The sequence below is a fragment of the Rattus norvegicus genome, chromosome 17, assembly GCF_021556685.1.
Source record: "Rattus norvegicus strain SHRSP/BbbUtx chromosome 17, alternate assembly SHRSP_T2T, whole genome shotgun sequence".
NCBI classification, from domain to species: Eukaryota; Metazoa; Chordata; class Mammalia; order Rodentia; family Muridae; genus Rattus; species Rattus norvegicus.
In genome coordinates this window covers 34,058,160-34,071,298 of record NC_141550.1, presented here as the reverse complement: position 1 = coordinate 34,071,298, position 13,139 = coordinate 34,058,160, and the positions used below count along the sequence as shown (strand labels likewise).

Genomic DNA, 13,139 nt, shown 5'->3' with positions numbered 1-13,139 from the left:
GGGAAATATTCACCCAAGAATTGCAAGCGCAAGGGTAAACAAAATTATCTTCAAGGAAGAAGTTAGATGGTTTCTTTTTGAAAACTGCCTTGTCCTGGTTTCTTAACCTTCTTTTGTATGGATGTTGCATTTCCTTAATTTCCTCAAGCCCTCTGAATGCTTGCGAAAAATCCCTACCGAGTTGCGCCATGCTTTATGGCTCCTCCTCTAGACATGTTATCTGTTCCATGTGTGCGTGCTTTCTTGGAATTTGCCTTCATTTAGGCTCTGTTATCTTTTCAGTGCAGCCCTATGAAGGGAACTGGGTATGGAACTTCTGCGGGGGCATGGGACAATCATCCAATGAGGAGCGATTTTAAATCCAGTTCAAGGTTCACTGTCACCTTGTACTCTTTTCTGTAGACATACTGGATCAGGGCCCCACTCAGACTTTGGCTGGTCTCAACCATTGACCAAATGCTTCTGTACGGTATTCTTCTAATTAATTGTGTCAAGGCTGTTTTGAGCCTCTTATAAATGTGTCAGTATTGTTTCCAAGGATGCTCCCTTGACTGCTCTGAACAACCTTTCACATATTTAATATCAGCCAGTGAGAACTATCAGTGCTGAAGGAGAGGCTGGCCTCCGCTTATGAAAAGGTTGGATTTGAAAAATCTGCTTGGAAATTGATCCTTTAGAATGCAAGTTCATCCCCGGTTCATTTCGATGCGAATGCTGTTGATGGTTTCAGGCGAATCAGTACAATTTTAGACACTCCAAACATAGGATTAATGGAACCAACTGATTTGTGCGATGTCAAAGTAGGGTCAAGAGAGCAAAGAGGGAGGAGAGGACCATTTCCTCCTTACCCTGGCAGCTAGGGCTCCCCGGAGATTTTCATGCATTAAATAAATCCCTTCCTGTTGTTTTTTTGTGTCTTTTTTTTTTTGTAAGACACTCTCATGTATCCCAACACTAACCTCCAGTGATGCAGCAGAGGTAGGCCTTGAACTTGTTATCCTCCTGTCTCTGCCTCCTGAGTGCTAGGATTATACTGCAACTCTGTACAAGAACAGAAGAAAGGAGATAAAGTGATTAATTCTTGTTAAGACATGAATGACTGCTAGCCAAAACAATTTTATGCAGTAATTAACTTTTATAAAGAATTATCCAGAAATTCAGGCATAAGTTCAAAAACCATAATAAGATTAGTGGAAAAGTCAATAAAACATAAGGAAGTCCTTCTGAGAAAAAAGAGCAACAGACCTCCCCCAAAGCCAAGCTTTAGCTTTTACAAGTTAATCCTTCGTTTAGCTGTCTACTGTCCCCTAAGGCCAATTCTAAAGGTTTTCTGACTGCTGTGTTTTCTTGTCCACAAGTCTGGTTTGACCCTGGGTGTTTTGTGTGAGAGAGGAGCAGGGTGAATGGACTCCATAAGCCTGACAGAAATCAGAGTCAGTGCCTAGACTCAACCTCCCACCCTCAGTCTGTCCACTCGTTAGGTATTTAGTGAGGCATTGCCAGACTTAGAGTCACAGAGGAGGATGGACACCTCCTTTACAACCCCCCTTTGGTCCTATCTTACATGTCTCTGTAACACACTGGTTTTAGGGAAGAGAACAGTATCACAACAGACCCTCCTTAGAATCTGGCATGCCATCCAGGGAGGGGACAGCACAACTGCCTGTCTCGAAGATTAAAATGGAATATGAACAGGAGGAAGGTAGCAGGTTCATGGAGAGACATGACTTTCTAAGCTGTCAAAAAGACCCTACAAAGACATAGCTAGTCCTCCCTCAAGAGTTAATAATAATAATAATAATAATAATAATAATAATAATAATAATAATAAAGGGCCTATCTAATTATTTGGACAGGAAAACATCCCTCAAAAATCTGTCTGTTCCAGGACTTCACTCCCTGGGGACTCTGCCCAGCTGCTGGCTATTCCAGCTGTGTCCTTCCTGTGGGACCTCCCAGTACCCCTTTCTAGCCCCTTTCCATTCCTTAGTACCAGCCATCAAAACCTGGTGGTACTTTCTACTTGGGAACCCACTGATTGTGCCAGCCTGGGAATCAGGAAAGTGATTCCCACTCCCTTTCTTGTCCTCTCGTGCAATTTCCTAAGTCTCATTCCCAAACCTGTAGCAGACCACTTGTGGCGCTCTCTCTCTCTCTCTCTCTCTCTCTCTCTCTCTCTCTCTCTCTCTCTCTCTCTCTTTCTCTCCCCCTCCCTCCCTCCCTCCCTCCCTCCATAACCTCCAGGCAGACTCATCTTTCCTTCCTCCTGTGGACCCTCTCAGCACCTCCTTCTAGACCCTCTGATACCACACAGAGGTGTGTCAACAACTAATAGCTAGTCCACCTGGAAACTCAGCAGCCATACCGGTCTAGAATCAGTTATATGATCCCCACTCTTCTTCTTGTCCTCCACCACAAATTCCCCAGTCTCCTCTCCAGCCCTGTAGTAGACTACCTGCAGGAACCAGTCCTCCCACTCTGCCAGTGTTCCTGGCGACTTCACCAAACCTTGCAGTGGACTCAACTTTCCAGTTCCTTCCTTTAGCTCATCCCCATTCCTTTGAGTTACCCTGGAACACCTAGAAACAATCTACTTGGTCTCCCAGTAGTCTCACCTGTCAGGGACACAAGAAGCATTTCTTCCCAGGTAATCCATAGTTAGCACTTTCCTAAGGTCCAGAGAGGTCAACAGAAACCAAGGAGCCAAATAATCCCTACTCTAGATGGCCTGGACACCAACCCCCCAAAAAACAGATTTACCAGCACCCAAGACATGTCCCCAGCAGAAGCCAGCATCCTACCACAGCCGGCCCTGAGAAATGCAATATGCGCTGAAGCACAAGATAAGGACTTCAAAGTAGACATCATAAGTTTGTTCAAGGAACTTAAAGATGATGTGAACATATCCATTAATGAAGTCTATGAACACACAAACAGTGGAATAAAGGGAAGAAAACAGTTCAAGACATGAAAGTAGAAATAGAATTGCTAAATAAAAACACAAAGTGAGGTAAAACTGGAAATGAAAAATTGAGGAAGTCATGTGTGCATGAAGACATAGAAGAGGAATCTCAGTCATTGAAGACACGGTAGAAGAAATGGATGCTTTGGTCAAGGAAAATGAGAACTGAAAAAAATCCAGGCACAAAACAGGAAAGGTAAGACACAATAAATAGAGCAAATCTAAGAATAGTAGGAATGGAGAAAGGGGAAGAAATCTAGGTCAAAACCACAGAAAGAAAGAAAAAAAATTGAGGAAGAACAATTCCCTAACCTAAAACAGGAGGAGTCTGTGAAGGTACAAGAGGTATTGTGCCTGTCTAAGAGAACTGCAGGGACAAAAATGGAGAAGAGACAGAAGGAAAGTTGGTCCAATGACCACCTCAACTTGGGATCCATCTCATGGGGGTCCGGGGTGGGGCAGCAAGACCTGACACTATTTCTGATGCTATGATGTGCTTACAGATTAGCATGACTGTTCTCTGAGAGGCCCTACCAGCAGCTGATTGAGACAGATGCAGATTCTTATACCTAACCATTGTACTGAATTATTATATGATTGAATTAGGGGAAGGATTGAAGAAGCTGAAGCAAGGGGTAACCCCATAGGAAGACCAACAGTTTCAACTAACCAGGACCCCAGGGAGCTCCCAACCAGGGAGCATACACAAGCTGGTCTGAGGCCCCCATCCCCGACCCCTGGCATGTATGTAGCAGAGGACTGATCTGGCCTCAGTGGAAGAAGATGAGCCTAATCCTAGAGAGACTTGAGGCTCCAGGGAAGGGGAAGGACTGTAGAGGGGAGTGCTCTTTTGGAGGCAATGGGGAGGAGGAGTGGGATGAGGAATTGTGGGAGGGAAGACGGAGGGGGGTGGGGGGCAAATGCTGGAATGTAAATCAATCAATCAATCAAGCAAGCAAGCAAGCAAACAAGCCAGCAAACAAGCAAGCAAGCATACAGCATACCAAATAGACTGGACCATAAAAGAAAAATCTGTCCTTTCCATAATCTCAAAGAAATACATCTGAAGACATAGTAAGATGAATGGAGAAATTATCCTCACAATGAGAAACGTAGCTCAGAAACCCCTCTTTTGTGGGTGCAGACTCTCTGGGTTAAACCTGCCCTAAACTTGGAGGTCTTGCACTGAACACGAGGTCTTCATTTTTCTCTTTTTGGGTCCTGTTTCAGATACTAGTGATGACCCTAAAATGCTTGTCCTGCCATTTCTCTGATGCCCTTTACCCCAGGAAGCTCTCTGTGGGTTTCCTTGCCGACCCCGTCTGCTTGTTTGACTCTAACCCAAAACCCATGACTTTCTATCCTCATGTTTCTGGCTTCTGTCTCCCAGAAGCTTCCAAGGTTGTGTGTGCATGGTTGTTTTTCTCTCATCCTCTAATAAAATTGCCCTCTAGGTTCCTTCTGAGTCTGTTTTCACATTTGAGTGTACGACCCTGCAGAGCGGACTCTGTGTTCCCTGATAGCACGCTCTCTCACTGAAGAGACGTTTATCATCTGCCCCCTCTGGACTATCACAGGGCTTACAGTAGTAAACAAGATGATTCAGAACAGGCCTCTCCTCAAGCAGCTGGCAGAGCAGTGGGGAAAACAAATATGTCAAGATGATTTAAGTGTCAAGAGCTATAGCCAACGTTCCAAAGCTACATAGAGAGGTTGGGAAAACTTCTCAGAGAATGGGACACGCAGAGCGGACAATGTGTGTGGATACAAATGCCTCTGCAAGGGACAGAAGGAAAGGGTTCGGGGTGTATAGGCTGCGTGAGAGGGACGAGGAAATGAAATAGGAATGTTGGGGCATCTTTTTAGGACAAAGGAGTCTTTCTTGGAGCCCAGTGGCCTGGGAATTTGATGGCCACCAAAAGCTGCCCTGAGTCAGTGGCTTCTGGGTTCTGAGAACTGAAAGAAGCGAAGTTCCCAGATGACACAGGAAGAGTTTATTATGGAGTCACAGGTGGGTGTGGGTTGGAAAAGAATAGCCCTATATTCCTACTGTTGGACAAAGGGACACAGGAACAAAGAGAAAGTTACTTGGCAAAGCAATTTATTTTTGAAAAAGGTTTTAACAATCCAAACCAAGTGATCGAGGGCACAGGGGTGGGGGGAGTTCATATAGTGTTTATCCTATCTCGGGGTGACTGTGTGTCACCTCCTTGGTGGGAGCTTGACCTAATAAACTGACACAATTGGATAATTCAGAATTGGAGCAAAGGGGAAGGGTGTGATAGAGTCAAGTCTCAGGAATGCCCGGTATCCAGAACTTGGGCAAACAGACAAATATATAAGAGTTCCTCAAGCTGAGAGAGGTTAACAAAGAATATTAGCCCTCGGTGGGCTGGCCATCTTTAATAGAGAAACAAAAACCAACACCCTACAGTTTCTCACAATGGTTACTGGTTTTAGGGGGTCAGAGCTTGTGTCCAACAAGCGAAGTTCAGCCATTTATCCTCAGTAAGTCAATTAAAGGAGCCAAACTAAAGCAGAAAAGGGGATTCATTCAAGGAAGCCACAGGGACAAAGATCCAGCGACTCTTCTGGAGTCCATCTTCAGGGCTTTGACCTGAGAGTAGACTTTAATACGAAACAAGAGATGCGTATGCCCAGGGTGTGGCCCCATGCCCACTGCTGTCTCAGTCCCAAGTCTCTACTGTATGGGAAGTCTTTCTCCAGGACACAAGTGGTCTTCAGCTTCTTCCTCTCACAGCAGGACATACCTGGGGGAAATTGTAATTTAAGTTCTGTTTTTCTTGCAATAGTCCGCTAGCCAAAGAGAGAAGCGTACAGCATTTCTTTAGAATATGTTCATTCCCACCAGATAGGCCAGTTACAGGAGCAGAAATTGAAGATGGCCATGCTATCTGGGTGAGCATGAGGGTCAGCTGAAGTGACAGACAAGAAGTGCCATTGTAGAAGTGGGAGGAGGAGGCTTCTGAGAGACTGAAGAGGCCCAGGGCACAGGTAAAGTCTATGTGAGTTCTGACTAGCACCCAAAAGAAAGGCAGAAGAGCAAAAGGCAAGCATATGCCCGTTGGAGTCAGGACTCAGAGAGATAGACCCAACAGATCTCCAGTCTCTCCTGGGCTGCCTCAGAAGGTCAGAAGGCTGAAGAAAACTCACATCCTCTCAGTCAAGAGATAAAAAGTTACTCCTGTCTCTTTAAGCTTCTAGCAGATCTGCATTCTTTGGGGGAGGTGGGGGGGTGGTCCTGCTTTCAGGACTTGTCCAGGTGACTGACCTTCCCACAGCATTAGCATTTTTGTTTTGTTTTGTTTTGGGATTGCTTGGAATGTTAGGCCTCCACTGAGGCCTGAGAAACAGCTTTTCCTAATTGTCCCCACCAAGCCCTAATCAGGGCTACTGTAACAATAATGGGGCAAGAAACCAACCACTCAGCTAGGGACAGTAACTTCACCTATGGAGGGAAGGCTAAAAATAGGTCACCTAAAAATCTGCCCTTGATTTTTTTTTCCTGGAGAAATACAAAGATTATCTACTCGTGTTAATTGGGCATGGAGTGCGGATGATGGCTTACTTGCCAGGGCACCAATGACAACCAGCTGCAACGTGACACCACAGCCAGAAGAGTGAAGATGTCATGTGGCTGTACCTTCAGGTCCCCCTTCCATTAACCCCCACTTCCATACTCAAGGGTCTCCTACAGCCTTGCAGTGTGGCAGGCAGGAGAAAGCAGTGTCTGATCAGGGTTCTAGGATCCTTTTCTTTTTCTGTCATGGAGTAGTAACACCGTTGCTGTGACAAAGCTATCACTGAATTGTTCTGCTTAGTTCTTTGCCTTGGCAAAGGTTCTCTCTGCACCAAGACTTATGAGATGATTATTTAATGCCTAGAGGAAAAAGCTACAGAGCAAAAGGAATCTTTCCCTGTCTTCTATTCATTCCTTCTCTCTCTCTTCTCCCCCTCCCTCCATTGCTCTCCCCTTCTCTCTCCTTTCTTTCTCTACCCCAGCCCGCTCTACCTCTCTCTGTTTCCCACTCCAAATATATGAGAGTAAAAACAAAAACAAATAATCTTTAACCTTACATCTTTTATTCTCAAATAAAGATGTGAAGTGAAATAAGTTGTTGAACATCTAAGATACAGATTAATTAATTAGATCATATTGGAAACGACTTTCAAGTTACTCTGAGAAATTAATTTCTTTTTTTGACTTTGTAGCAGTATTTTCTGTATTTTAGTTTGTATTTTCAACTCTTTGTTTTCTATTTGTTTCTGTTTTTGTTTTTTATCTGCAGACACACTCAAGTAGGACCACGCTTCCATTTCTTACCACTGTAACTGGGGAACACATACACGGTCTCATTTGTGGGTTCTTACTCTCATATACAAGGGAAATTGAAAATGGACTCAGAAGGACAGTTTTATTATGGTTTGAGAAAAAACAACTGGACAGACGAGCTAGAAGTTTGGCAGAGATCACAGAAGCTTCGGGGAGGAAGAAGTAGCTAAGAGAGAGGTGGTGGTTTTAAAGGTTAAGAGTCAAAGAAGCAGGCAGCAGGTTCAGCAATAAAGATCTGGAGACCTTCCCATACCCTAGGGGACTTCAGAGAGGAAGGATGTCCCGAGTGTCAGGACCAGCAGCCTTGGGATGCTGGACAACATCCAGAAAGGGTAAGAGAAGAGAACATGCTGTGACCTGGAACTCAGAAAGCAATAGACTTACAAGTGAGGGTCCTAAATGACTGCATCTAAGAGGGACTTCTTGGGTGCACAAGGACATATTTCAATGAGGTAGCAGTTTCTCCCATCTTCTTAACCTGCCTTGATTATGTGTGTGTGTGTGTGTGTGTGTGTGTGTGTGTGTGTGTGTGTGTGTGTGTGTCTGTATATGGTGTAATGGTGTATATGGTGTATATGGTATATATGTATATGTATATGATAATTCTTGAAGTTTCAGGGGCATATTGTGTTTTTGAGGAATGGTTTCCTATCAGGTGACCAACTGGCCCATTTGGATTCTCTCTCTCTCTCTCTCTCTCTCTCTCTCTCTCTCTCTCTCTCTCTCTCTCTCTCTGTGTGGGGGGGGTATAGAAGGCAACCTTGGTGGTTGGTCCTCACCTTCTACCATGCTTCAAGACAAGGTCTCTGTTGTTTTTTCTGCTGTGTGCCAGGCCGGCTGGACTTGTGAGCATCCAGGGTTCTCCCAGTCTTTCCCTCCCATCTTGCCATCGCTGGGATGAAAGGCACAGTTCTGAGGATCCACACTCAAATCCTTTTGGTTGCAGAGCAAAACTTTACCAACCGAGCTATGCTTCAGACCCCATTCAGACTAACTCTCACAGTAGGAGACAACAGTATGTTTTTGTGGGTTCACAGTCTTTTGGATAGTTTAGAAAGTCACGTCTCTTCTTAGACTGTGTGACTCAGTTACTGGTCCTTGGATTGAAGAAACCAGGTATTTTAAAGATTGGAAGAAAAATAAAAAAAAATAAATAAACTATGAAACAGCTCTGCTTTCTCAGGCAGCAATAGAGTTCCCATAATGGCGCTCAGACAGAACCTGTGTCTCTACCTTCTTCCTTCTCATGTGCTGTTGGAAACTTCAGGTGAGGCAGCTGTGTTGCCCCGTCCTCCTCTTCACCTTTTGACAGACTTTCCTCTTTGACAGGCACTTCAAATTCCAGGAAGGATCACTTGTGATACGATCTCCTTAGTATATAGGGACCTGTAGCAGCTGCTAGACTTGTTATTTTAATATGAGACCTGAGAAGGAAGGAAAGAACTTCCGGTTCGAAGAACAGGCTGCTCTGAGGAGGGAGGCGTGGCTGTGTGGGACAGAACGATAGAGAGCTGTTACACTGTATCCACATCAGGGGGATGCTGACGCTAGCAAACTTTTCTCTTCTCAGTCTGTGACACCAGTTTGTGGAACAGAGCCCACAACAGTACCACAATCTCCTTACCTCAATGAACTTAGTCTAGACCATCCCTCAGACGTACCCAGAGGCTAGTCACTTACTTGGTGCACCTGCATCATGTCAGGTTGACCACCTGCACTAAGAATCACAAGGTCAATACGATTATAAAGGAGGGGGTCCATCATTCTAGGATCTTCAAGCTTGCTGATGTCTGATTGGCCACTTAACACTACGTAGGCACATGCTCTAGAAAAGTGGGCCGCCGTAGATTTTATCAGCTCACAAGGTTTCTTCGGAAAATATGGTCTAAAGTTTTTTCCAAAGCGTAAAGTAGAACCACTAGATTTGTGGTGGAAAATGAAATTTGCTTATTTACAATCGGAACTTATAATTTTTAACTTTTTAATGTTCTTTGGATTTTTGTTTTTTTCCAGGTCAAGTGGATTTCGAATAGTGTCTGAGACCAACTCAACCCAGAAAAACAAAATGGCCCTTAACTCTTCTGCTGAAGATGGTATCAAAAGAATCCAAGATGACTGCCCCAAGGCTGGCAGGCACAGTTACATATTTGTCATGATCCCTACCCTCTACAGCATCATCTTTGTGGTGGGAATATTTGGAAACAGCTTGGTGGTGATTGTCATTTACTTTTACATGAAGCTGAAGACTGTGGCCAGCGTCTTTCTTCTCAATCTCGCCTTGGCTGACTTATGCTTTTTGCTGACTTTGCCCCTGTGGGCAGTCTATACCGCTATGGAGTACCGCTGGCCCTTCGGCAATCACCTATGTAAGATCGCTTCGGCCAGCGTGAGCTTCAACCTCTACGCCAGTGTGTTCCTTCTCACGTGTCTCAGCATCGACCGCTACCTGGCCATCGTCCACCCAATGAAGTCTCGCCTTCGCCGCACGATGCTGGTGGCCAAAGTCACCTGCATCATCATCTGGCTGATGGCTGGCTTGGCCAGTTTGCCAGCTGTCATCCACCGAAATGTATACTTCATCGAGAACACCAATATCACAGTGTGCGCGTTTCATTATGAGTCTCGGAATTCGACGCTCCCCATAGGGCTGGGCCTTACCAAGAATATTCTGGGCTTCTTGTTCCCTTTCCTTATCATTCTCACCAGCTATACCCTTATTTGGAAAGCTCTAAAGAAGGCTTATGAAATTCAAAAGAACAAACCAAGAAACGATGACATCTTTAGGATAATTATGGCGATTGTGCTTTTCTTCTTCTTTTCCTGGGTCCCCCACCAAATATTCACTTTCCTGGATGTGCTGATTCAGCTGGGCGTCATCCATGACTGTAAAATTTCTGACATCGTGGACACTGCCATGCCCATCACCATCTGCATAGCGTATTTTAACAACTGCCTGAACCCTCTGTTCTACGGCTTTCTGGGGAAGAAATTTAAAAAGTATTTCCTCCAGCTCCTGAAATATATTCCCCCAAAGGCCAAGTCCCACTCAAGCCTGTCTACGAAAATGAGCACGCTTTCTTACCGGCCTTCGGATAACATGAGCTCATCGGCCAAAAAGCCTGCGTCTTGTTTTGAGGTGGAGTGACAGGTTCAAAGCACACTGGCAATGTAATGCCCTGACAGAAGCCAGGGCAGCCTCTGACTAAATGGCTTACGACCAAAGGACCATTCACCCTGCCTCAGGATCTAAGCAGAAAATGCGCTCATCAGACTGTAGATAATGACTAAAACTCTGAGAGAAGACTTTGAAGGAGTAACCAAGCAAAGCCGTCTTGCATTAATAGATGATGGCTAGCCAAAGGAAGAGTCAGGAGCTGGATGGATTGGTGGGTCTGGAAAACAGTTCGCTGGCAGAAATGCAATCTCATCAGTCTCCCTTTGCTATGTTCCTTTTGATTTCCACACGTAGGTATGTGGCCCATGCTAAATATTTAGGCAAGAAACAAGAGATGGAAATCAAGGTCACTTGTTCTGTTCAACTCCCAAAGGGCAAGGAACCTTTGTTGTCCCTGTAGTCATTAGCAGTGGAGACCCACTTGTCACTGTTACTACACCTATCGTGCAAAGATTTGCTAATCTGTAGTTATCAAGTTTCAGGACTCCTTTGTAAAATTCAGCCAGTGTTTTAGAAACATGTACTGTCCCCAGACAATGCTAGCCAGTGGTGTACTTATGTAGCAGTGTTACCCAAGTCCACACATCAAAGTCACACTGCTTTAATAACGTGACATACTAGGTACATCTGCGTTATTTCGCATCTGAGAAATGTACACAGTCAGAGGTGAATACACTATATTCCATACAGTCTGCCTTGCTCTCTAAAAATATATATTCTCCACATACGTGAACATCTTTATCTCTAAACTGTCATTTGATGAAATTTTGGCAATGTATGTTTACCTCTAAATAAAGTAATTTTATTGTAATGTATCTAATCTTCATTATTTAAAATAGAAGCCTATCTATTTTTACAATGACATGGATAGAAGTAAAAATACAAAATTACAATAATGCATTTTTACTTCAAGTTTGATCTGGTTGATAGTTTAATATGGTTAGATATAGGTTTTATATCCCACTGTTGAAAAAATCATGAAGGCCAGCTTGTACCCCACAATGTAGGGAAGATACAACATTTTTAATTTTTTTAGTTATTCATATAACAGCAAAAACATTTTCATTGCTATTAACATTAAATTAATACTTTTTTTTACTCATAAGTTTTGGTTACATCTAGTTACATGCATGGTAATTGCAGGAAATATAGAAGCTCTGGAAAACACAAAGCAATAGTCATATTTAGTTCTTCAGTGCAAAAATACTCCATTTTAGTATTTTAGCCCATAAGTAGGAAGCAGAGGGTGACTTGTAAGGCCTCATGTCTTCTGCAACCTCAAAGCCCACCCCAGTGACAGATACATGTGCTTCACCAGGTATGTCAGACTTACTAATCCCCCAGTCCTGCCCAGCCACCAACTGGGGATCAAGTTTTCATACTCACTATACATACATACATATGTAAATTATGGTGTTAGAGCCATAATGTATATACAATTCTGTATATAGGCTTGTCCCTCAGTGTCATTGCAGAGTACTTAGTATACCATTCAATGTATTTCCTCAAACATTCCAGTACTGTTAAAAAACACAAGCACACCTGATAACATTAGGGAATCACCAAATTGGAGCATTTACCATTCTTCTAAAAATACTTTGGGCACTAGAAGTCACCCTGAGCTGATCAAGCACACAAATCTGATAAACTCCAAGAAGAAGCAGAACTGAGAATATGGTTATAAACGTTTTTCGTATTCCCAATATGTAAGAGCACGTTTTCCAGAAAGTATAACACAACTTATATACGCTACCAGCTATGTTTAGCTGTAGCTCATGGCAAGCTCAGTGGAGAGGAGTTCACTTCCTCTAAGAACCCAGGTGCTGTAGGCTAGAACAGGAAACAAACTAGACCAGAATATTGCCATGGGGCGGCTGCCTAGTCACCAGAAAGCTTACACTGTCTCACCCCAGGGATGCTGAGGCGTCCATTCTGTTGCAATAAACTGTGTGCAAAGGACTGAGCAGTGTGGAGACCAGCTGATAGATGCTGTGGGCACAGGGGTCATATGTAAAGTAGCCAATAGATGCTGTGCGCAAAGAGGTCATTCAGAGACATCGTGGACAGGGCCAAACCTCCACCAGCTTAAGTTGTGTTCTTGGAAATAAATGTGGTTACATGTGCTTCATATTAAATTTTTCTTGTTTTATTTTAAACTTCATTAACACAATGCAGGCACTTATTTCTTTCCCCCCCCAAAAAGATTGTATGGTACTTTGAAAGAGGTATCTCTCACAGGTCTCAGGCACTGAAATACTTGGCTCCCAGTTGGCGGCTATCTGGGGGTGGAGGGGGAAGAGATTAGGAGGTGTGGCCTTGCTGAAGCTCTATGTCAATGGGAGTGGGCTTTGAGGTTTCAGAAGACTCAAGCCACTTCAAGTCGCTCTCTCTACCTCCTAGTTATAGGCAGAGATGTGGGCTGCTGCTCCAAAACCATGTCTTCCTGTCTGCCCCCACGTCCCTCGTTGGTTATGGACTCTTACGCTTTAGAACTCCAAGCCCTCAAATAAGCCTTTTCTTCTGTAAGCTGCCTTGGCCCTGGTGTCTTATCACAGCAACAGAAAAGTCACTGATACAGATTTCTCCAAACATTAAATTCTACTTCATCTTAGATGAGAGGCCATGATTTATCTTTTGTGAACATATTT

The 13,139-nt window shown here is 44.0% G+C and overlaps 1 protein-coding gene across 3 annotated transcripts in view; it reads left to right on the top strand.

Annotated features, from left to right (window-relative positions):
• Positions 1–11,306, top strand: part of Agtr1a (angiotensin II receptor, type 1a) — a 51,641-nt gene extending 40,335 nt beyond the window's left edge. For 2 of the 3 annotated variants that reach the window (XM_087589757.1, XM_087589756.1), the window contains one exon: positions 9,330–11,306. In XM_087589757.1, coding sequence (XP_087445883.1) covers positions 9,382–10,461 — 1,080 coding nt within the window. In that variant the 5' untranslated portion in view covers positions 9,330–9,381 and the 3' untranslated portion in view covers positions 10,462–11,306. The remainder of the gene's footprint in view (positions 1–9,329) is intronic. The other variant, NM_030985.4, reaches the window with a different exon arrangement.
• The last annotated feature ends 1,833 nt before the right edge of the window (positions 11,307–13,139 follow it).